The sequence below is a fragment of the Canis aureus genome, chromosome 18, assembly GCF_053574225.1.
Source record: "Canis aureus isolate CA01 chromosome 18, VMU_Caureus_v.1.0, whole genome shotgun sequence".
NCBI classification, from domain to species: Eukaryota; Metazoa; Chordata; class Mammalia; order Carnivora; family Canidae; genus Canis; species Canis aureus.
The window spans coordinates 53,335,897-53,360,608 of record NC_135628.1 but is presented as its reverse complement, the minus strand read 5'-3'; the positions used below and the strand labels follow the sequence as shown (position 1 = coordinate 53,360,608).

Below are 24,712 nucleotides of genomic sequence, written 5' to 3'. Positions count from 1 at the left end.
CTCCCTTAAACTCAGGTAATGATCTCAGGGTCCTAGGCTCGAGTCCCATGTGGGACTCCGTACTCAGGAGTCTTTTTCTCCCTCTCCCTCTGGTCCTCCCCTCTGCTTGTATTCTCCGTCCCCCGTCCCCCCCCGCCCCCAAATAAATGGATTTTTAAAAATATTTTTAAAAAAATAAAAACGAAAACATTCTGGATTTGTAAATCTATGGTTAAGTGCTAACAGAAGAAGAAAATTAGAACCACACATTTAGGCAGGAACAGAAATGAAATAGCCATGGGCTCATAAGAGTTTACTATATAGATAACCACAGAATGGTGGTCAAGCAATTTAAAAAGATTGTTTTCTATAAACATCAACTTACAGCTAAGTTTTTGTAAAGGAACTCTTACATAAATTTGGGTTGTCCATACCCTGTAAACTGATTGAAATTCTCTAAGGATGTAAGTCCAAAGAAAATTTGCATTGAGCACTTTCTTAATCGTACCATTTTCAAAATTCAGCACACAGATTCTTCAATAGAAGATGGTGTATCATCTTCATCACGTGACTTGAATATACTATTAAACCCTTACCTCTCTTCCTCTCTTTCTTTGTTGGATACCCATCTGTAGCCATTTACTCAGTGTTTTCAACCAGATTTCTCAGATTCCTTTACTGGTAGATGATTAGACCCATTGTGTGCTAGCTGATTAGTTTTGCTTTTTAGTTTCATTTCTGATTGTTCCATTTGGGGCTATCTTGTAAATTCACAGGCTGTTTTTGGATTCCAAAACTTTATCAATTAATGGTTCTTCCAGAATTTCTTGCCCCTGCTTGTTTTTATCTTAGTAGTATTGTCTTCTTTGGGAGTAACACTTGGAGAATTATGCAGTACTTCTTAAACATTGTAATGGAATATTTACTTTTGCTCCAGTCTGTTACCATAAATTAACATAATGGAATATATAATGTAAAAAAATATAGTTATAAAAGGTTATTTTACTGCTGAAAACTATGACCAAAATATACACCCTACTTAAGAAAGGTGTTAAAAAAGAAAAAAGGTGTAGAAGGGACTCCTGGGTGGTCTAGCAGTTTAGCGCCTGCCTTTGGCCCAGGGCGTGATCCTGGAGTCTGGGGATCGGGTCCTACATTGGGCTCCCTGCATGGAGCCTGCTTCTCCCTCTGCCTATCTCTGCCTCTCTCTCTGTGTGTCTGTCATGAATAAATAAATAAAATAAATAAAATCTTAAAGAAAAAGGTGTAGAAAATTAGAGCTAACTCAGAAAAGAACAATTCAACTGAAAATAACCCAGAGGAAGTCTCTAGAATTTGATTTTTTAGTTTGAAGAGGAAGGAAGTAAGAAGGGTAGGGGTAGACAGTTTTTCTGCATATGAAAGGTATAAAGAGAGAGACTGTAAAAAAAAAAAAAAAAGAGAGAGACTGTGCTCAGATATAAAAAATATTCTTTTACAACATTTTTTTAAAAGTTGTATTTCTTTGAGAGTGAGAGAGTCTGTGAGTTGGGGTAGGGACAGAGGGAGAAAGAGAATCCCAAGCTGATGACCTGTTTAGCGTTGGAACCCGACATGGGGCTCGACCCCATAATCCATCAGATCATGACCTGAACCAAAACAGAGAGTTGGGATGCTCAACCCACTGAGCCACCAGGCACCCCAATAATATTCTTTTAAATAGCAAACAGAGGGATCCCTGGGTGGCGCAGCGGTTTGGCGCCTGCCTTTGGCCCAGGGCACGATCCTGGAGACCCGGGATCGAATCCCACATCGGGCTCCCGGTGCATGGAGCCTGCTTCTCCATCTGCCTGTGTCTCTGCCTCTCTCTCTCTCTCTCTCTCTCTGTGACTATCATAAATTAATTAATTAATTAATTAATTAATTTTAAAAAATAAACCTCTAAAAACTTTAAAATAGATAGATAGATAGATAGATAGATAGATAGATAGATAGATAGCAACCAGAGTGAGCAATAAAATTTTCTGGCCCAGAGAAAAGGCAGGTACCACAAAGGAGTTGACTGAATAGTTGACCTTAAAATCCTTTAGACTCTGGATTCGTATTATATGTATATTCTTTGACATGTTTACTTACTATACTTTTTGTCCTTGCTCTTTGTGGTACTGAACTTTTGCTGTAAGTTGCCTTTGATCATTGTACTCGAGTTTTCTGGCAGCTGTTTAATTTTTGAAATATTACAGAAGTTTAATGATAGGAACAGAACAATAGTCTCATCCAGAAGAGACTTCATTTCTAAGGTAGAGAAGTGCTTTTGAAATGATGGCCTGCTGCACCTTTGAAGTGAAATCTAGATTTGCCTTTGTAGACCATTCCAAACCCCAGAGGGTTAGAAGACCTAAACATAGTAGTGCTTTTGTTAATTTGCTGCTAAGGAAAACCTGCGGGTTGTGTTTTACTTGTAGAGTCCAGTTGAGTAAGCCCTGCCTCTTCTTAAAACTCTAACCATCTTCTCTGCACAGACTTTTTGTCGATGGTTAGAGAACTCCTTGAAAGGTTTGCCAAAGGAGACAACTGTGGGAGCGGTCACAGTGACACACAAACAACTTACAGATTTCCACAAACAAGTCACTAGGTGAGTGATGTGGGTTTTTTTTTTTGTTGTTGTGTTTTAATGTGAACAGAAATGGTGTGCAGAAAAAATATATCTTTGTTTCTTATACCAGATACACCCAGGAGTATGTTTCTCGTGTGCCTTAAAATTCACAATTCAGTGTCTGTTTAGCGTTGAATTGCCCACATTGACATTAGAAACCAATTTGAGGGGAAATATCACCATGCTGTATAGGTGTGCATCATTTTTACTGTACAAACTTATTAACAGGTATAAGATCTTTATGGGTAAGTGGAAGCATTATTTCTTCCAAGAGAAAAATGCATTCAGCAGACCACTACCCTTCACAAGATCTATCTTTATCTTTCTGGAGTCCTCTGTTCTTGTCTGTATTCAGGGATCAGAACTATAGATGTGAATTAGGCAAACCATTAGTTGTAAAACATAGATGATGTAAACTGAAGTGAATTGGAAAATACTCATTATGCCTAAGATACTGAAATTCTAATTGCATGCAGGCCAAATGAAATATCTGAGATGCTTTAAGCCCATGAGTCAATTGCTTGAAGCTTAGTTAAAATGTTAAGAAGTATACATGAGTATTTTTTTTTACTGTGAACATAGTAAACATTATAAGTGTAGCTACATAGTCTTAATTACTACTTCATAGCTATAAAGGAGTTGTTTAATTTCTGGACGGTGCCTCTGTTAGTATACATTTAGATTATTTTTCAGTATTACAGGTAATATTAAAACTCTAGCCTTTTCCTTCTTTTTGACTATTTTCCTTAAAATGCAGTCATTGGATCAAGATTATGAGATTTTATGGCTCTTGATAGCAATTGTATTTTGTAACTGTGTGCTACCTTGCCCCAATACATCTTTTTATATGTCTAGTATTTCTAGAATTCTGCCTAGATTTTAGGTATTAGCTTACAGTCATACAGTAGTGGAATTATTTATAGGTCTGAGAATTGAGTGTTGCAGAAGGGTTGGTAATAGCGAGAAACACTATAAATATTCTAATTGCTCATTAGTAGAAATTGGTTAACTGATTAACAGAATGTAAATAAATAGGCACTAACAAAAAGGAGCAAGAATGTCATGATACAGAAGTATATGTAAGGTATATTATAGAGGGGAAAAATAACAGTATCATATAACCAACCCAGCTTCTACTGACGGTTTTCTTAAATTTCTAATTGTGATGAAATACAGATAGAATTTATCATTTTAACCATTCTTAAATATACTGTTCAGGAGTGTTAAGTACATTGTGCAATCACTGTCCGGAATTTTTTTCGTCTTATAAAACCGAAACTATACTCCTAAAACATCAACTCTCCCTCCTCCTAGCCTCCCGTCCCCAGCAACCATAAACTCTACTTTGTTTATGATTCAGCTACTCTAGGTACCTCATATAAGTGAAATCATACAGTATTTGTACTTTTGTGACTCAGTGTAATGTTCTCAAGGTTCATCCATGTTGGTAGTATGTGACAGAATTTCCTTCCTTTTTACGGCTGAATGACATTCCATTTTCTGTATATACCACATTTATTTATTCATCTGTTGATGGACATTTGGATTGCTTCTACCTCTTGGCTGTTCTAAGTAATGCTGCTATGAATATGGGTGTATAAATATCTCTTTAAGACTCTTGCTTTCAGGACACCTGGAACCTCAGTCAGTTAAGTGTCCAACTCTTGATTTCAGCTCAGGTCATGGTCTCAAGCACCACATTGAGTTCTGTGATGGGCATGGAGCCTGCCTTAAGATTCTCTCTTCCTCTCTGCCCCTCCCCCCTTAAAAAAAAAAAAAGACCCTGCTTTCAATTCCTTTGGATTGAAGAGAATTCCCAGCACTGTCCTTTTACCCATGGAATGGTCTTGGCACCCTTATTGAAAATTATTTGACCATATATTGAGGGATTTATTTGGGGGCCCTCTGTTCTATTCCATTGATCTCTGTGTCTGTCTTATGTCAGTACCATACTGCTTTGGTTGTTATAGCTTTGTAATAATTTTGAAATTGGGAAATATAAGACACCCCTAACTTTGTTCTTTGTCCAGGGTTGTTTGGGGTCTTTGGGGATTCCCTATGAATTTTAGGATAGATTTTTCTATTTTCACAAAAAATATCATTAGGATTTTTTTTTAAGATTGTATTTATTCATGACAGACAGAGAAAGAGAGAGAGAGAGCGCGCGCGCAAGGCAGAGACACAGGCAGAGAGAGAAGCAGGCTCCATGCAGGGAGCCCAACGTGGGACTCGATCCGGGGTCTCCAGGATCATACCTCGGGCTGAAGGCGGCACCAAACCACTGGGCTACCCTCATTAGGATTTTTGATAGGGATTGCATTGAACCTATAGATTGCTTTGAGTAGTATTGACATCCTAACAAAATTAAGTTTTCCAGTCTATGAACAAGGAGATGTCTTTGTATTTATTGGAGTCTTTAATTTCTTTCAGCAGTGTCTTATAGTTTAAGTATTACATTCTTTTTGATCCAGTTGTAAAGGAACCAACTTGCACTTTTAAAAACTGCTATATATATCCATAGTAAATTTCTGGAAAGATAGCTAGGACCAAGAAGGGAGAAAAGACTTTTTACTTCATAACTTTCTATATTGTTTTCATTTTTTCATGAGCATGTGGTATACTTTTGTAATTAAAACCAGACCTAGTTTTTAAAGGGGGGAGAGGGGTGCCTGAGTGGCTCAGTCAGCTAAGTGTCTGACTTTGGCTCAGGTCATGATCTTGGGGTCCTGGAATTGAGCCCCACATCGGGCTCTGTGCTTAGCAAGTAATCTGTTTGTTCCTCCCCACCACAACTTATGAAGTGGTGGTACAAGAGCTAATCTTTTCTGAGACTAATTTCTTGATCTTGCTTTCCAAAATGCAAGTGTTTGGGTTCTCCCAGGGTTTCTCATCTCCCAGGGTTTCACCAATAATTTTGTTAATTTGTTAAAATTCAAAGCCTGTGCGTTCTATTTTGTAGCTTACTAGAAGTGGCTTAACATCATGTCCCAGGAGTAACTGACTTTTGGCCATAGGCCAAATGACATGCATGACCAAAAAATGGCTTGTGACTACCTTCATGACATATTTTGCCAGAAGGGAATTTCCCCTCTTCTAGGTAGGTGTATATTGACTGGGAAGACTTTACAAAATTATTTTATTTATTTTTACTATGAATCTTCCCAGTGGAAGTACTATTCTACCCATAAGCAGTCTCAGGGGAAAGAGTATAGCTTCTTTCTGCTTCTATTTTGCTCTATCCCATCTAGTGGTATAGAAGGGAAGATCATATTGGTTCTAATTTCCTTAAAGCAAATGGGAACCTGGAGAGAACCATCAAACCACTAGGCTTAGAGTCAAGGATGTTGGCATGAATCTTGCCACTTACTGAACCTCAGCCTATTCATCTGTAAAATAGGATAATACCTGTCTTATTCATAAAGGGTTATTATGAGATACCATGTGGAAATCTAAAGATTTGGCATGTTGTAGGTGATAGTGAATGTTAACTTTCTCCTTGGAACAGAATCTGCAGGAATGTTGTTAAGCATTTGCAAAGCTAGCTTGAGCATGTCTCCTGACAGCTCTAAGGCAGCCACCCACACATTCTAGAATAGGTCTCCACCAAACTTGTATTCCCTTATCTGGGCTAATCTATGATAGGTAGAACAATAGAATAAATCTGAAAAGTCATGGACATTACCTTGTTTAAGGAAAATTGAGGCACACAGGAAAGGACCCCAAATAATGCAATGCTACAAAAAAAAATATCTTTGATTTTTGCCTTGTGATATGGGGAAATAAGGTGCACTACCAACCTGGCCTACTTGATCTCTCATTGCGGAACAAGTTTTGCTGCTCCTCCTAGAGTAGGCTGTGACACAGTCGTGGGAAATGAGTAGAAGAGGTAATGTTGAGGTGCTAGAGAAGGTTTGTGATTGCTCACCTTATAGTAATTCTCTTTCTCTAGTATGTGTGTTGCTCTTGAACCTTCTGTTCCATGCATGACTCAGTCTCCCTTTTGGTTTTAAGGTCTTATAACTCCTGCCTCAACATGTTGCTTTGTTTGCCATCCTAACAGGGAGGGCAAACTGGTTCAGTTTCATTTCAGCAAGTCCAAGCCTGTTTTTCAAATGGTACTGGTAATTAACTAATTCTCTAACATTTTTGGTTGGTCAACTTGAAGAAAGCTGAGGTTTTTCATTCTGAAATATTCTTGCTCTCCAGATACCATTAATTATGACTGGAAGAAATCCTGCCATCATTTCCCATTTCTCTGTGTTGATGTTTATTCTCTGACTCTTAACACTTGGCATGAGGATCACAAGGTCAGAAGATGTTGAATTAAGGAAACATTGATTCTAGAGTTAGAAGCCAGTATGGGGTATCTTCTTGCTCAGATCATCAGTTAGAGTTTGGTTACTTTCTGTCATCCACCAGAACATCAGGTGAAAAGGGCTGTGTTTCTCAGCACACTGCTAGGATTACGGGGCTTGAGGAACGAGCACCATAAAAGTATTCAGAAGTATGGTGAAAGGATCAGAATTGTGGGACTAGAAGCCAGAAGACAGAGCTTAGAAAAATAGTGCCTATTTTAAACGAATGAATGAAATGAGATGAAATGGAAAATAAATGCCAGAAGAACTGAGGCAGAAAACAAAATAGTAGTAGCTTTTAAGTTTGGTTGTTATTTTTAAATCCATTTCTCTGGGTCTAATCACCAAGGACACATTAACTATTTGGCTGAGGTTCTCCCCACCAGGGCAGTTGCTGACAGGACTGGGAGCGGAGCTCAGCTGACTCAAGATGCTGCCCGACCCCTCCTTCACCCTGGCTCACACAGTTCTCTGTACTTGCATTCTGGCTTTGGCACTTTTTCTCCTGTGTCACAAGAGAGGTGAAGGATGGAATTATCATTTCTCTTCTGGATTAAACCAAGGGTAGAAAGAGGGTAGAATTAAAACATGTGAGGCATTAGAACAGCAAAAGAATCTTAAGTCTCTACTGTTGCCCCACATTTAACTGTTTCGTACTGTCATAGTTCCTTATGATAACATGCCACACAGTGACTTCTCGTGGGTTGCATATCTTCTTCCTTTGTGACCGTGGGAGCATGAGCGATTATGTGCTTGCCAACCCAACTGCCTCCTTAATAGTATTGATTTGGAAATAGAGTGAGGGAAGGTAATGGTTGTATTGAAGCATGTTAAATTTACAAATGGCAGAATTTTTATAAAACCAAAAGACTATCATTTTCATTAAATTTTTTGGGTGGAGAGACTGGAAGAAAGTTTCTAGAATCTTTGGTTGAATCAAATCCTGGAGTCTGAATCAAGGTTCTTAATGTTTCCAACCTTGTAAAAGGTAGGGAAATCCAGATGTAGGCACAAGGGAGATAGTTCTCCTTTCACCTTCTTTTCTGTGGAACCACTGTTATCAGTTCTTTCCCCTGCCGTTTAACCATTATGAGAAGGAGAAAGCACTTTCTTCTAACATTGAATCCTAGGCAGTAGGCTGTGGTCCTGAGTTTTTTTTTTAGAACCAAAGAGAGGGCCACAGAAGAATGAGCATATTTGGAAGTTCTTCCTCTTCCCCTGTTTTTAGCTTAGCTCCATGCCCATTTACTGAAGCCTATTATGAAGATTGACACAAAAGAACAAAGTGGGCATCAACTGGATTCTCAGGGACAGTTTTGGACAAAGGCTTTTTGAAGAAATAGGGTCAGGTGAATATTGGGCTTTTCAAATCCCATCTCAGTGCTTATCTGAGGACCCAGTCCTGTTTCCCTCCCTACTTTCTACATGCCTTAACCCTTTCCTCTCTCCTCTCCTTTCTCCTCCCACAGGAGGAAACCCTGAGCAGCCTGTCCAACTAGAAAATTGCTGACTGCTAGAGACTTAGTTGCTGGAATGGGCTTTGTAAACAAAATCTGCCTTTGGAAGAGAATGAGGAAACCAGGATACCTAAGTTAGCTCAGCTCATAGAGTTAAAATTATTAGCCTTAGGTGAATATGCTTGCTTTTTTATTCGGGGGTTCTGGCTTTCTTGTATTTATGTCAGGGACTTCAACCAAGTGTTGAATGACTTAGTCCTCCAAACATTATAAGGTAGGTAACGTGATAAATGAAGCAACTTAGTAACTTGTCCAAGAGTGGTGGAACCAAGATTCAAACCTAGGCAGTTTTTGTCTAAAGCCAGTCTTTAGGGACGATACAGCTTATAATTATTTCACATGCAGTAGTTAATGTTTGCCCTTGAGTTACAGAAAGATCAGAAGCAGAGTCCAGAGACAATGGAGAGAGCTTCAAACAACTAGGATAGTTCCCAGTGGACCTCGGTGTTGTAGTTGTTTTGAGCATATTTTATCTTTCTCATCAGGGACCAACCTACTTTTTCTTTTCTAGTGCTGAGGAATGTAAACAAGTTTGCTGGGCCTTGCGGGACTTCACCAGGTTGTTTCGATAGCTCACACTCCTGCACTGTGCCTGTCACCCAGGTGAGTGGTTATAGTTCCTGGCTTTTTCCCGGCTGTCAGCAGTGCCTGGGGATGGCATAGGTTTTAGTGCCTATCATGGAACCTGTACTATAGCTAGTTAGGAAAGGACTTAACAGTTTAACACTGCTGAACGGTTAAGAAATGCAGGACCCAGGACTCCTGGATGGCTCAGCAGTTGAGCATCTGCCTTTGGCTCAGGGCATGATCCCAGAGCCTAGGATTGAGTCCCGCATTGGGCTTTCTGCATGGAGCCTGCTTCTCTTTCTGCCTATGTCTCTGCCTCTCTGTCTCTGTGTCTCATGAATAAATAAATAAAATTAAAAAAAAGAGAGAGAGAGAGAGAAGAAAAGCAGGACCCTGATTTGCTTAGGTCAAGGCAGCCATGATCTTGTCAGGTGCTTTTGGAAAAGCACCTGCTTCTTCACCCCCATAGGAAAGTTCTTATTGTAGGAGATCTCAAAAAAACATTACTCCTCTCATCCTTTACAGACACTTGAGGATGGTAAGTATATACGTTAATAAATATTTTTTTAATCTGGTTATTTTGGTGAAAACAGTGCTGACCTAAAGTTGACTATAATTACATTGACACCATTCTCCTAAAACTGACTTTTCAGATTTAATGAGCAGAGATGTTTATTCTTAACACTCTTAAGTTTGTGAACTCCAAAATGCCAGGTTCTGACCAAGACAGGAGGTAGCATCTTTGGCTCCTCATCATCAGTTTTTCTCCATGTGCTTCTGTGACTCCTGGTTCTAAAGCAAAGCAAGAATCTTAGCTAAGGAAAGAAAGAAGTGGGTAGTGGGATTTGGGTACCAGTTTCTTGACTGAGAGAAGAAAGGCAGCTCTTGTCCTATGCCCTCTCTTTGACGTCTTAGACATTATCCTCCCTGGAGGCAGTTCTCAGTGGATATGCAGCACCTCACTTGTGGCCATTAAATGTATTAGTAGATTAAGGCACTTTTCAGCAGTGCCTTGCCACGCCAGAAATTATTTCTAAATTTTATTCTTTAGCAAGTAGTGATATCATTTGGGATCCTCAAGTTGTGCAGTGTCAGTAACAGCTAATGTTGGTACACATAGGCTTGTTGGTGGACAGCTGTGGATGCTCTTAGCTCACACTTATGGAGCGCTGTGTGTGTGTGTGTGTGTGTGTGTGTGTGTGTGTGTGTGTGTGCGCGCACGCCAGGTACTGTTCTAAGTGCTAAGATCATCCTCAGGTGGTTCTCTGGCTTAGTTACCATTATTGTTCCCATGGTACAAGGGAATAGAGGTTCCAACATGTTAAACGATTTGCTTGATTTCACAGTGAGTAATTGATAGAGCCACAATTCAAACACTGATATTCTGGTGGTAGAGTCCTCACTTTTAACCACTCTACTTCATACTTTCACGTAGTACCATTTTGATACAGACTAAATCAGTGATTTTTAAACTTTTGTTAGTAGACAAAGTCTTCCTTCAGCATAAACTCTTACATGAAACACACCAGAATTTAGACTAAAGTAGAGATTTTCTGGTTGGTTTAAGGTGGGTAGCCTAGACCTGCTGGCTCACTCTTTACCCCCAACATATCATCCCTAGTTTTACAACACTCAGAAGGGGACTGCAGGTAGTATCATTACAGCGGTAGCCCTCTTGAAATCACAAGAAAAAAAAAATCCAACTTTCTTTTTTTCACTGAGTTCTTATGGCAAAAGCCAGTGAGGTACCTGAGCAAATAATAAGCTTCTTATAAAGTCAAGGTAGAAATTTTCCTATCTCCTGAACCACAGTTATTGACTGTTTTGTCTCTTTTGTCAGGAATGTCTTTTTTAATTAGAAGACAGGAAGAAAAAAAAACCAGACTGTGTCCCACAATCAGAAACCTCCATTGTGGCAGAGGGGCCTTCACCGCCACCACGGCGTTCCGCCAGACAGGAAGAGACTCCAGCCTTCAGAGGCCATCCTGAGGAGTTCCTGTTTGGGGGTGTGAGGGAAAATCAGCGCGGTTTAAAAAAAAGATGGCTGCGGGCCTGTCCGGCGTGGTGGGAGGGGAGCTGGTTTCCTGGTGAACTTGTTTCAAAAGGAAAAATAATTTTAAAGAAATAAAAAAGGAAAAAAAGGAAAACTAAACTGAAAACAGAACTGAAACGTTCACTTGGTAGCAGTGACATGCACACACACATGTACCTAAACACATGCTAACATGCATGTGCACACAATAAAATAAAAGTACAAATTTTTGTGAAACAGAAACCTTTACTTAGGGAAAATGGGAATTCAGACTAAATAGCTGCAATTGAAAGAAAAGGGTCAGGATCATCTTTTAAGGTTTTCTATTGTTTTTACCTCTTTCTCCCACCCTTCTTTCCCTTTTTCCTCTCTCTTTTAATGAAAATGAGTGGAAATTTCCTCCCACTCTCCCCAGCATTTCTTCCCACCTCTAGAGTTATTCAGACAAGGAGGAGCCTGTTTGTTTTATATCATGGTCACATCAGTGATACTAGGACCTGCCAGGGCCAAAATTCATGTATATTCCCAGCCCTGACCCTATCCAATCTCTTAAATCCATTTCTAATCCCCATTGGATTGTCATCAAACTTGGAGAAAAGAGCCAAAATTAGGGTGAGTGGGATACAAATGTATATTCTAAGTTTTAGTTTTTTTAAGATTTTTGTGAGGTTTTTTTAGTTAATTTGTCACCCCCAGACATGAGAGAGGACAAAAAAGAGGGTGGGCATATGGGGGAAAGTGTTTACAGGGCTAACTGTATTTTACTAAAAAAAATGTGGAAATTATTTGACTTCATTGAGGGGTGAGGCGGGAGAGGGAAGCCCAAAGCAGATCTTAATGTTTTAAAGGAGTTGCAGCCCTGCACAGGTGTTAGCTATGAGGGCACTGTTCTGTCTGGTGTTGTAGCCATCGCAAGAACAAATCAACAGCAACAAAAAAAAAAAAAAGAAAAGAAAAGAAAAAATAATAAATTTTTAAAATTTAATCAGTGTTTGTTTTTCCTCTTTTCACTGCCTCATAGCTCTGAAATGATACAGCTAGACTGCGTGAGTGAGCAGTCTTAGCCCTTACCTGGGAGATGGCTGTGGATCAAGTTTAAACAGCAGGCCCCTGCCCTTGATGCCACGGATACTTCATATTTCAGAAATGGCTCCTGCATCTTTTATTCTTCTAGTTCATCCTAAAACTCCTCGTGCTACACTTTATTCTTTCATATAGCCTCAGGAGCCAAGAGAATGGGTCCCTACACATGTTAAACAAAAATGCGGCACATATATTCTCTACAAAGTCACCCAAGTAGATTCCTAACCCACTGATTCCTAACACACTATGGTATTTGGTCTTTGAAAAAAAGAAACCTGTATTGCACTATAATTGACACAGGATAAGCTGCACATATTTCAGTTACACAGTTGATAAGCTTTGACATAGGATACACCCATGAAACCATTAACACAATCAAGATAGTGAACATACCTTTACTCCCAAAAGTTTCCTCATGCCGCTTACATCCTCCAGTAGCTACTAATCAGCTTTCTGTCACTATAGATTAGTTTGCATTTTCTTTAGTTTTATATAAATAGGATCACATAGTATGTTAAAGCAGTTGGGTTTTGAGCTAATAAGTTTGACTGCAAAGCTCTATATAGTGTTTGGAATCAGTAAAACTGAACCTTCTTGCATAACTTCAGTTGTACTCAGAGTTTGACTTGGACAGGATTTTAGACCGCACACATCTAAAAATCCGCCCACCCTTCAGCTAGCTTCCTCCTGGAAAGCAGAGCCAGCCAGCTGAGTGCTTATGGAGCCCCACTGACTCATCAACCTGGAAGGCTGGCCCTCCTCCTGTCGCAGCCCTAGAGATGGAAGGCAGGTGCTAGGGGAAAGGGCCAGCTGATGCCAGAAATAGGGTCTGGTAGAAGATCATGGAAGCAGATGGTACTGGAAAAAGTAAGCTGAATCTGTTTTTAATATTTATTAATTGAAAAATACATAAAATTCCATTTCTACCCCAAAGAGGTAGCTGCTGGCCTTAAGGATCCGGTATGATACCTAAGTGCCTTTCTCAGGAAGGAGAGAGATGTGAAGAAGTGAGGCCCAAACTAGGGAACCCCACAACCTGATCAGGCCCATCCCTGCTGAGGCAGCATGGCCCATAGCACTTGGCTCTTCGGGCCACAGGAATTGGGGTAACCACAAGATTGGGCCACTCTGAGACCGTTCCCTCTCAACGAACCCCCCAGGGGTGGTGGGGGAGTTACTTCTCTGCTTCCTGGGGCTTATGGCTGAGTTCCTCCAGAGTGAGCAGAGGAGAGGCACATACAGGGAGACAGCCCTCAAAGCAAAACTGGCTTCCAGCTTCCCTCAGATGCTACGGGAAAGAGCCTGGAACTTGGACCTCTCTTCCCTCTCCCTTCTCCGTGCAAATCCACTCCAGGACACCCAGATAGTGGGCCCCGTAGTCAGTCAGATGCCCACTGGGGCCATCACCCTTCACATGAGCCCACACCCCTAGGTGGGAAGCTGTGCCAATGTCCGTCTGCATGCAGTCTCATTGTTGCATGCCAACTGAGTGCATGGGCCAGGCCCCCTGGCCAGCACTGAGGCCTGCCACAGCGGGGGCCTGGGCCACAGGCTGCAACCGCTGCTGGGACTGCCAGAGGTGATGGAGCTCCTTGAACTGCTCTACCATGCGGTCTTTGAGGTCTGGGTTTGAGATCTGTAGCCGGATACTATCAGCTGACCAAGAAAGCTCCCCTGAGAACATCTCCAGCAACAGCCGAGCTGCTACAGGCACCACCTGTGGGGCAGAGACAAAAACAGTCAAATCCAGTTGTGCCTGAGGCATTCACCAGAGGGCAGGTGGTGGACTGCATCCACCAGGAAGAAGAAGGGGCACCAATTTCTACTTCATACAAAGGCTGCTGATGTGTGGGCAGCCTCCGGCCTTGATTATCTCTGGCCACGGAGTTCCCAATGCTCAGAGAGCCCTGGGCCTCTACCTGGGGCAACGGCTGATCCCCAGGATTCCCCAATATTCAAACCAAAGCAGAGTAGGGGGTGAGATGGCGGTATACCTGTACAGTGATGAGCTTCTTCTCTCGGGGTTTGCGGTCAGGCCACTCCTCCCCAAAGCAGAAGAAGATCTCAAATGGCGGTGGGGTGTTAGTCTGGCCCTTCTGGAACAGGATGAGCTCTGCAGCAAGATCAAGACCCTTAGAGGCTAGAACCATGCCCCTGGATGAGAGAAAGCCAGGAGGAACACGATGCGGGTCCCTCACCATTGAGAAAATGCTCCAGGCTGAAAAGCTTGGTTTTGACCTCCCGCTGGATGGGGTTGGGGTGTGAGCCGTGGGCCGAGGCGCAGGGCCCGCTCCAGAACACTTTGCACTGGCACAGGCGGATGGCATACAGATCTTGGCCCTGCAGCTGGAGTATGAGGCCGCGGTCCAGGACATCCAGCAGCTGGTTTGTGTAGAAGCGCTGCTTGTCGCTGGGGATGTCCTCAGGGCTGGGGAAGCGCACTTGCTCCAGGCTCACGGGGCCGAAGAGCTCTACCTGGTCCTGGGTGGGCTCCAGCTGACTGTAGAAGAGCCGGCACCCCTGGGGGTTGCTGATGGTGAGGGCACGGGGTGGCCGCCCCCGGTACTGGAACTTGATCTCCAGGTCCGTCACTGTGGGGCAGAGGGCAGTCCCGCCCAGGCCATGAGCCCCACGCCTCCTCATTCTGTAGCCCACTGACTTGCTCTGTCCTCTGCCCAGTGGCCAGACCATCCTGTCAGCAATCCCAGTTGCCCCCCCACCCTGCCCCCAACCCAAGGAGGGACTGGCTTGAGCATCTTTGCTCTTCATCCTCCACCCTTCTGGCAAACCAACCCCCCAGCTCTGCTTTACCCACCCAGCCCTCCTGTGGGTCCTTACGAGGCAGCATGTGGGGGCTGATTAGCAGGTCGGGCAGGAGTTGTTCGCCTGTGGGGGGCAGGCTGGCAGCCAGGGGCCCAGGCTGCAGGCTCGGCAGGACTTCAGGGAGAAGCTCCCCAAAGCCAGCAGGGTTGCCAGGGGTGGGGCCCAGCAGGCTGGGGTCTGGTGCAGGAGGGCCCAGCACCACAGGCGGCTGGAGGGTGGGCGGCCACTTGACATCCTCTTTGGGTAAAGAATAGGGTGCCATGGGGGGGCCAGGTTGCACTGCTTCTACAGAGGGTGGGGGCAGGCAGAGCTTTAATGCCACTTCTGGAAACTTCCCCCTAGGCCCACCTACTCCCAGTCCTGGGCATCCCCCCAGCCTCCCTTCAGCCCCCTCCCAGGTACCTATGGTACCTGCAGCCTCTACTTCTACTAGGCCCCCAACCACACCACCTCCCGGCCCCACCTGTGATGCTCAGGCTTGGTAACATCCTCTGGAGCTGAAGGGAAGACCCAGGCAGACGAGGGAATAGGCCAGAGAGACAGAAGGGAGGACAGGTTAATGAATTGATCTGAAGCTAAAGAAACACATGAGAACAACAGGCAATTCCCCGGTGCTCAGCTCTGCAAGGCCAGAGTCTGCCTTCCATCCCAGCTCTTCCCTCCCAGGCGGCTCCATGAGCTCTCACTGCAGGTAGCGGTCCCTACTCAGCCCCAGCTCCTGTGCGGGTGTGTCAGACAACATGTGGGTGTGTTTTGTGCCAACAAAGCCCTAAGGAAGTTCAGGGCAGTGACTGTGCCCTTAGCCTCAGAACCCCAAGAAGAAACTCAACAGCAGAGCTACTAAAAAGGCTGCAGGAGCCTGGAGGAAGGACCGCGGAATCCTAAAGCAGAGCACGCAGCAGAGAGGTCCCGACAAGGCCCACCACGTCAGTGCAGGCCGACGCTGCCAGGAATGGCCCCGAGCTCACGTCTTCCTCTTCTTCCTCCTCCTCCTCTCCCGCACCAAAAGTGTAATCCTCACTAGGCTGGGACTCTGTAGAGTAGGGAGAGAAAACAGAGGGAGTCAGTGGAGGAGGAGGAGGAAGGCCACCAGGGCTCCACGGGGCAGCTCCTGCTGTGGTTCTTCCTCACCCACAGTGGCCCCCACAGTGAGGTGAAACCCCACATAGCTGCCAGGAATCACTGGGGACCTCCCTGACCCCATGGCACTAAGCTTCTTAAGTCACTAGACCTACACTCCCTGTAGCCAAGAGCCACGAACAGGGCAAACTGAGGAAGGTAGACATGGAGCCTGGTCTCTGCCAAGTCATTCCCGGCCTCATAAGTGGCCCCATGGCAGGCCACTCACGGGAACTTGGGGTGTTAGGACCTGGAAGCAGGTCCCTGACCACTGCACGCTGGAGGGACCCTGGGCCTTCCCGAACAGCTTCCTAGGTGGCCCACCTAGGGCCAGGCCTGATACCTGCGGGAGCGGAGCCATTAGAGCAGACCTCGTAGATCTTGTAGGGCTGAGGCGGCATGTCCCGGGGTCCATCATAGATGAGGCGGAAGTCACGGCTCTTGTTAAGGGCACAGCGCAGGTTGGCCTTCCACTTGGCTGGGTCCGCCTCGTCCACCCCCTCGGTGTACTTTCCTGTCTCCTTGGCCCAGGCCTGAGGCAGGAAGAAAAGATAGGCCACCGCCGAGAACCACCCTCAGCAATGCCCCAGCCCCTCCTCGCCTATGGAAGTCACTGCTGAGCGGTGAGAAGTTCGGGGACACACGGAGCCCCAGAGCATCTCTCTGCGAGGTGGGAGACTGGGAGACGGGCCTGCAATCCTCCCCAGTCTCCTCAGGGCTCCGACAAACTATAGGAAACCTACGTGCTTTGAAAGGCATTTCATCAGCCACTCCCGGGAGGGGAAATAGATAAAATCTCCGAGCAGGACGGTGCAACATGGAAGGTAAGAGCACTGGATCTGGAGTGGGATTCATTTGAATCTGGAAACTGCCATCCACCAGCTGTGGGCCAAGAGCATGTCACTCTGCCTCTTTTTGCTGTAATGTCTCCATCGGAGTGTCCCCTCACAAGTGTGCTAGTGAAGACTCCAGAGCCCACAGAGCTTTCAGAACTGTGCCTGCACTTCGGATGGGCTCCATACACTTCAGCTGTTGGTATTATTTTTGAGGGTAAGTTGGCTGATGTCAGGATTCCAAATATTCCCCCCCACACACTTTTTTAAAAGATTTTATTTATTTATTCATGAGAGACACACACAGAGAGAGAGAGAGAGAGGCAGAGACACAGGTAGAGGGAGAAGCAGGCTCCATGCAGGGAGCCCGATGTGGGACTTGATCCCAGGACTCCAGGATCGTGCCCTGGATCAAAGGCAGGCATCAAACCGCTGAGCCACCCAGGGATCCCCTATTTCTCCCCTTTAACCTAGCAATTTGACTTCTAGGAGTTTATCCTGGGGATACAGAAGCATCCACATAAAATTCTGCACATACAAGGTTATTCACTGCAGCACTATTTGTAAAAGCAGAAGACCCCAAATAAATAAATGCCCATCAACGGGACCTGATTAAATTATGGCCAATCCTTAGAATGGAATACTGGGCAGCAAGAAAAAAAAAAGGAGGTGCTTTTGATATACTGAAAAGTCATAATCTTCAAGAAATATGAGGTACAGAAGGGTAGCTATACAGCTGTCATTTTGTGAAAAGCAGGGAGGAAAGATAGGTACCTATTTGTGTGTATGCACAAAAATCCCTCAGGAAGGAGAAACGAGAAATTGACAATACTAATTGCCTCCAGGGAGGGATTGGGTGGCTGGAGACAGAGGTGGGAGGGAGGCCTTTTTGCTGCAAACCATTGTACACTTTTTTAAATTTTGCATTGCATTACCTATTCCAAAATAAGAAACAGATTTGAAAAGAACCTTCAAAGGGTAAAATATCTACCTGCAAAGACTAAGGAAGTATCTACTTGCAAAGACTATTGGAAAACATCCAAATCTTTAAAAATAAGGATTCTCTTTGACCCAGCAATGCTGAACTCTAGCAACTAACCCCAAAGAAAATCATTTATGATATCCAAAGGGTAAGTAAGAGTTTAGAAGGTGTACATGGCAACAGGTCTTCAATACCGGAACACTAAAAGCCAAGTGAGGTGTCCAAAAGCCAGGTCTGGATAACTAAACTGCTAACCCCTCCAGTGGTCACTGAAAGTGATGTGACATTTATGGCAGAGGAGAGCTGGGCCTGATGTTGGGTGGAAAATACAGGATACAAAACAATATACGGTTGATTTCATTTTTTAATTTTATAGACACACATACAGAAAACTGAAAATAGAAGCAAAAAAATATCCAAAGTCGTTACCTCCTAGTGTTAACATTACGGAGGCATTCTGGGGTCTTCTTTTAGGGTATGTGCACTCCACACAGGCGCCCTGCACACGCATGTACCGACGTGTGATGAGAATGAGAAAGGAAAAGGGAGGAGGAGGAAGGTCTCCTGGGGGGGAGGGGCTTCTGTCCCCACCTTGCTCTGGGCAACAGGTTAAAAAAAAGGCACAGCTGTGGGAATGCCTGCATCCCCTTAGTCCAAGCCTGGGGTCACCTGCAGCAGGGCAGCTGGGACAGTGGTCAGTTTGGTATATGGGGGATCCTCTTCTGGGGGTGGTGCCTCCGAAGTCCAGGCGGTAACCCCCATCCAGAGCTTACCTTGAAGATGGTATTATCCCCCTCCTGGCTGGGGCCATGTCGCGTGGCATGGCGCCAGGGGATGCAGAAGAATTTCCTTTCCCCATTGACCCACTGAAGCCCTGGGTACTGGCAGCTGTTCACCTGGGCCACCAGCCAGGGCTTCAGTCGCACGCGGCGGGGCGGAGGGGGTGCCCTGGGGGCAGGCTGGTTCATGGCCAAGGGGTCTGTGGGAGAAACCCAGAGGCGGCGCATCAGAAGCTTTGCAGATAGACGCTGCCTATGGCACAAAGACGTGGGGTGGGGGCACCCAGGGTGGGGGTTGCCAAGCCAGGGGTACTGTGGCTTTCTCTTCCTCCCAGCACTGGGGGCCAGAGTGTCTCCAGCCTGCACAGACAATTCCCTTTTCCAACCATCAGCTTTCTTGCCACAGGGTCACTACATCTGTGCTCTGAGTTTGGGGGGGTGGGGGGGACGGGGTTTACAGATACAGCGGATGCTGTGCGTGCCGCACCCAGACATGCTTTCCCAAGTGGGGCACCAGCTCCCCAGCTGCTGTGAGGCTGGAGCAGCACAAAGGCACTGAGCTGCTCACTGCTGTCTCACTCCCGGGGCTCCCTCCAGGGCCCATGTGACTGACAGGTGAGGAGAAAAAGCCAGTCTCCTTGCTTCCGTGGAGCAAACCGGTGCAACGTGTGCTCCAGAACTGCCTGCGGCCGGGCTGAAGGCTGCCTCCAGCCCATCCCACATCTTTGCTCAGCTTTCTTCCTGCCCACCCTGCTGCCCTCCCTCTCCTTGTCCCCAGGACTCCCTCCCTACAGCACCTTCGAGGAAACCTGGCGCAAGAGCAGGTCACCATGTGTGAATGGAGGGAGGGTTCCCAGCCTATCCCTCAGAACTCCCTTTCTTCCTCAGTTTTCCTCAGGGATGAAGCTTCTCTGAGGAAAGCTGGACGTCTTGAGAGAAATCCTACCAGCCATCTCAGCCCACCTCCTGCATCTCCAGGACAGCAGCCTTAAGTAGGACTTGAGAAATACCAGCCAAGTGATATACCCCAGGTGCTAGAAGATTCTGTCCTGCACCCGTTTCTCCTCCACCGGCCCTGCTCTCTCCAGGATCCTCCTCTGACTCAGAGTGGGGTGAGACCAGAGGTCAGAGGAAGGCCGCTGGGGCTGTGACACAGGCAAGGGTCCAAGGTGGGGCAGGCCTGTCAGGGAAGGAATGGCTGGAGGAAATGGGGCATCCGGGTGGCAGATCGGGACAAGAGCTATCCTTAGCGTTTGTGGTACCACCGTGTGACAAAAGGACTAGGGTTTGAGTCAACACCTGAACAGCCTCCACAGAGGCAGACTAGAGACCAGGTTGAAAAAAAGAACTTTCCGAAAGCTAAAGCCATGTGACAAACAGGCTAGGCCTGGGAGCAACTGGTGTCTGAAGGTACTCAAGCTCAGGTGAGCTTCCTGGCCTGCCGTTGGGGTGAGCTTGGAGCGAGAGGCTCTCTCAGGTGTGGGCCCCATCATTCCAGGCTTGCTTGGAGCTCGGTTTCCCCAGAAATTCCCTGCCCGGTACCTTTTTGGGTTGTAGTTGTTAAGCGCCACTTCCACGCTGCTAAAAAGTCTCCATAGGCCAGGCCTCTCTTCAGAGCAGTGCCCAGATCCGGGCTGCGACAGGAAGAGTAAGAGACCCCCCAGCCCAGTCCCCAGGCCTCAAAAGACTGGTGGCTCAGTTCCCCTTTCTGAACCAAACTCCACCCAGACCCAGGGGAAATGAAAGTGGCCAGACCAGACAACTCAGAAATCTGACTCACTGTGAACATGGAAAAAGTGACATTTGGGTCCCCAAGACCACATTCTTAATCCTCTACCCTGTAGCCCATTGCCCCCCATCCCTAAGCTTGCTGATGGTCATTATACATTAGCGTGGTTCACAGCAGGGGGTAGAGCCTCGCCCACCACATCAGTTTTTATAGTTCCCAGCTGCACCCTCTGCAGAGAGGCCTTGCTCCTCGAACAGACTGGTGATAGGCACCGGTAGCTGTCAATTCTGGCTAAGTGGAGGTGGACAGAAGAAAGCTCTGAAGACCCAGAGGAGAAGGCAAGCGAACCAGATGATCATCTCTCCACATGGTCAGGCCAGCAGCTGTGCGTGGGGTGGTGGAGCGGGGAGACCAGAGAGGCCTACTCCTCTGCCCAGGGCAAGGAGGAAGTCAGGGTGAGTCCTGCCACCTAGCCTGGCCCAGCAGTGCTGTTCAACACAAAGATTTTGAAATGACTCATGTCAGTAATGTACAATCCCTTTGGGCAGTCTAAGGAGCGGGGTATGGAGAAGAGGCTCCCAGGACAAGTCCAGCCAGGGCCAAGGGAGGGTGTCCAGCAGGCCAAACAAACATCTTCAGCCTCAGGTGCACCAAGACCAGGCTCAGTGTGTTTCCCAAGGAGGCTTCCTCCTGCCTGGAGGTGGGCTTAGATCTAATTCAGACTATCCTAATGCTAAGAGTTCTGAATCTCAAAGCGTTTGCACCCCATCCCTACTTTCCCTCCAGATAGAAACAGTCACCCACACTCCCAGGGGACCTCAGAAGCTATAGCACAACCTAAAAACTCCATCCTACATTCTATCCCCCCTTGCTGTGAGGACTTGATTTTTCAGGCCTGCCTTCTCAGGAGTCTGGAGACTTGGGGGTGACATTTCTGCAGCCTCCAGACCTAGGATTTGAGCTCTGGAGAGTGGGGAAAGCCAAAAGAACCTGCATCAGTTTCCACGGAAATGAGGAAAAGAGGTGTGGGCTGCTGAGGATCTGAGGAAGCCCTCATGGGTGAATTATATAAAAGTGAAGCATCTAGAGGGGCACCTCAGGAGCTCACGCTGGGGTGGGGAAGCCCCACAATTCACACCGGGACCCTAAAGTTCCAGGAGGCAACCACCTGAGGAGCCTGGAACCCCATAGGGCCCAGGGACCCCTAGGGAAGGAAGCTCTGCAGCCCCATAGTGTGAGGAGCATCATGCCCCTTGCCACCTCTGGACTTTGATTACACTGTCTCCCTGCAAACCCCACACTAAACTCGGGGAGAAGGCGAAGGGTTCCCTACACCTGCGTCACCCTAATCCCACACCCTCCAGGTGAGTTGACCACATCTTGAGACAAGCAGATGCCTCTCTCGGCTTCCTTCAGGGGAAAGCAGAGGTGCAGGGGGAAACCCCAAAGTAAGGCCTTTAGGCTTAAAAGAAAAAAAAAAAGTGGTTTCCCAATGCCTCCCTAGGCTTGACAGGAGCCAGCTGCCAGACCAGATAGTTCGAGGGAGGGCGGGGACTCTGCCCTGGCCCGGTGGGCCTCCTGGCCTCCTCCGCGGGCCGCCTGCGTCCTGGCTGCTCCTGGGCACTTAGCCCCGCTCTGGGGGGCAACCGGGCGGGTCCCGCGGAGCCACCTCCAGGGCGCCGGCGCGTTCGCCTGCTCCCGGGCTCCTCCCGCTGACGGCGCCCCCTGCCTGCGCCCCGCCACCCCAGGGGCTGCCCAGAGACTCCTGCGGGCGGGGTGGCGAGGGGGACACCTTCTACCCGCCTCGCGGCCACGGCCATCCGCCTTTCCTTCTACTTTTAGACTCTTCCTTGTTTTAAGTTCGAAGGAAGGACCTAGTCCAAGAATTGCTCCCGCGGTTCTTCTCTGCGGGGAGGCTCAGCGCCTCTCGCTGCTGGTCGCGAGGCAGGAGGCGCCCCCGCCCGACACCGTCTTCCCGCACACTCTGCCCCGGTCCTGCCATTGGCCTTAAGGTCCTGGGGAGACGAGCCCTTTAAGCCTCATCCTCTTGGCCGAAAGCGGGATGCCTAGGGGCCCCCTCTAAGACCCGAGCCAGGCCGCTGCCGGGCGCCGGGGCGCTCCCGGTCCTTGCGGTGCCTTGACGAGCCGGAGCGAGCGAAGAGCCGAGCTGGCCCCCGGGCTCCGCCCCCCGCCGCGCGGCCCCGGGCCCTCCGGGCGCCTGCGGGACGAGGCTGCCGGGCGGCGCGCCCTCCGCCCATCGCGCCGCAGGAGGCACGGAGGAGGCCGCCCTGCAGTCGGCGCCCCCAACGCCCCGCCGCCCGGGCTCGGCCGCCTGCGGAGCCGGACGCGACCCCTCCCGCGCTCCCGCCCCGCCCCGTCCCCCCGCCCGCCGCCGGCAGGTGCCCCGAGGGCGCGGAGAGGAGCGCGGGCGGCCGCGACCTACCTGTGTGCGCTGCGCCCGCGTGGCTGCGCCCGGGAGCACCGGCCGGCGGCGGGGCCGAGCTGCGCTCTCCGCGAGCGGCGCCTCCCGCCCGCCCGCCCGCCCGGCACTTCCGCGTCGCCCGCCCCCGCCCCTGGGCCGCGGCCGCCGAGCCGGGGAGCGCCCGCAGCGCCCCGCCCTGCCCCTCGGGACCACCCCGGAGGCGCCCCAGCCCGCAGCGACCCCGCGGCCGAGCGCCCGGCGCATCCGGCCCCGCCGGGCCCGCCAGGCCGACTCCTGGGCTCGCTCGGGCGCCGGCAGCTGCGGAAGAGTCGCCCGACAGCCCCGCAGCCCGGCCGCAGGCGCCGCGGAGCTCGGCCGGGTCCTCCCTGGCCCTGGAAGGTCCCCTCGGCGCCGCGCTCCGGGCCGGGTCGCCGGCGTCGCGAGCCCGACACCCCCGCCCCGACGGGCTTGCAGGGGGCGCCCCACGCCGCTCGGCCCCCGTCTGGGTCTCAGCCCTCGCACCGCCCGCCCGCTCTCCCTCCCGGCCGCCCTGGGGACCTTCCAGCGCCAGTGCGTGGCCCCTCGCCCCGCGCGTCACGCTCACGGCGGCTGGGACCGTCCATCTGCCGCGCTGAGCGGTCCTCGTTTTGCGGTTCCGGCCCCAGCCTTCATATGCCCTGTTCCTTCTCCCGGAGCACCTCCTCTTGCCTTCATACGGCCGCTCTCTGAATTTTGTCTCAGCACCACCTCCTCTGGAAAGCCTACCTTGACTTCCTCTCCTTGGTCGGGTGTCTGAGCTCCCAAGCTCGTCCTTGTTGGCTTCATTTATGAATTTTTTTTTTTAATGTCTGATTCCCCCTGCAGTCAGCTTACTCGGGGGGCTCTTCTTGTCTTTTCATTTTCTCTAGTAATTTTTAATTTAAAAAAATGTTAATGAAGAGCAATTTCCAAGTTAAATTTTAGATAGCAACTGGAATATATTCATTTTTTCTAATATTATCAAAATACTGCCAGATTCCTGTAGAGCCCAGGGTGCGTGAATGTGTGGGTGGGGGGAGCTGTATTACTTGCCCTTTAAAGCGGGCACTGTATTTTTTGCAAATTCAGTGTTAGTTGATGAATCAGAACTTTGACCTTTCCCTCCTCTGCTTTTCCCTCTAGGAACACCTGGGTTGCTCTTCATTATTAATATGTATCATTACTCATTATGTGTTGTCTTTTTTTTCTTCATTTCTGCATCTCCCTCTCCTCTCCCCCAAACCTCAGTCCTAACGTAAAATGGAAATACAGTTATGTACAAGTATTTTATTATTTGTATCTGCTGAGTATTTCACTATTTCATATTTTTAAAAATTTAAAGTGTGGATAGTAGATTTATATTTTTCTTCTGTAAAAATGAAACTGCCATTAAGTAGAAAGTGGCCACCACAAAATGGGAACCCTTTCCCACCAATGCTTGATAGAAAAATATTCTACATTGGTCCAGAAAATATATCTGGAGCAAGAGCCACCAAAAGACTTCTTTTATTGTCAGATGTCCCACACAGAGTCTGAGGGACCATGAGACTCTAGGATTCTGCACCCTGCCCTCTACCCACTGCCCCTCTTGCTCAGGTGAGGTCCCAGCTCTTAGAGACTCTGAACTCTGTTAAGAGCCCTGCGGGGGGGGGGGGGGGGGGGGGGGAGACCCCTACAGGGCCTGTGTACAGGAAGCTCACCACACTTGAGCTGGCATCCATCTCTGGTGCCAAGTTACCTTAGGCAGGTTCTATGAATCTGATTCCCCGTCTGTAAAGGGGAGATGTTACCGAGCTCACAGCATTGGCAGGAGGCTCCAGTGATAGGCGCTACACAGGA

At 47.9% G+C, this 24,712-nt stretch overlaps 2 protein-coding genes across 8 annotated transcripts in view; one reads left to right on the top strand and one right to left on the bottom strand.

Moving 5' to 3' along the window:
- The window catches only part of TNPO3 (transportin 3), an 84,147-nt gene extending 72,077 nt beyond the window's left edge, over positions 1-12,070 (top strand). For both annotated transcript variants that reach the window (XM_077857289.1, XM_077857290.1), the window contains 3 exons: positions 2,481-2,593; positions 8,998-9,089; positions 10,894-12,070. In XM_077857289.1, coding sequence (XP_077713415.1) covers positions 2,481-2,593; positions 8,998-9,058 — 174 coding nt within the window. In that variant the 3' untranslated portion in view covers positions 9,059-9,089; positions 10,894-12,070. The remainder of the gene's footprint in view (positions 1-2,480; positions 2,594-8,997; positions 9,090-10,893) is intronic.
- Positions 12,071-13,045: 975 nt separating this feature from the next.
- Positions 13,046-23,860, bottom strand: IRF5 (interferon regulatory factor 5). Of its 6 annotated transcripts, XM_077857294.1 has the most exons (10): positions 22,877-22,893; positions 20,247-20,338; positions 18,699-18,904; positions 16,454-16,643; positions 15,915-16,024; positions 15,455-15,488; positions 15,007-15,276; positions 14,367-14,759; positions 14,163-14,281; positions 13,046-13,885 (listed from the first exon to the last, which is right to left on the bottom strand). In XM_077857294.1, the coding sequence occupies exons 3-10, from the start codon at positions 18,891-18,893 to the stop codon at positions 13,637-13,639; spliced, it is 1,560 nt and encodes a 519-aa protein (XP_077713420.1). In that variant the 5' UTR covers positions 18,894-18,904; positions 20,247-20,338; positions 22,877-22,893; the 3' UTR covers positions 13,046-13,636. The 6 variants fall into 6 exon arrangements, with proteins under 6 accessions (XP_077713420.1, XP_077713422.1, XP_077713421.1 ...); XM_077857296.1 differs by lacking the exons at positions 20,247-20,338; positions 22,877-22,893 and adding an exon at positions 23,621-23,860; XM_077857295.1 differs by lacking the exons at positions 20,247-20,338; positions 22,877-22,893 and adding an exon at positions 23,414-23,561.
- Positions 23,861-24,712: the final 852 nt, after the last annotated feature.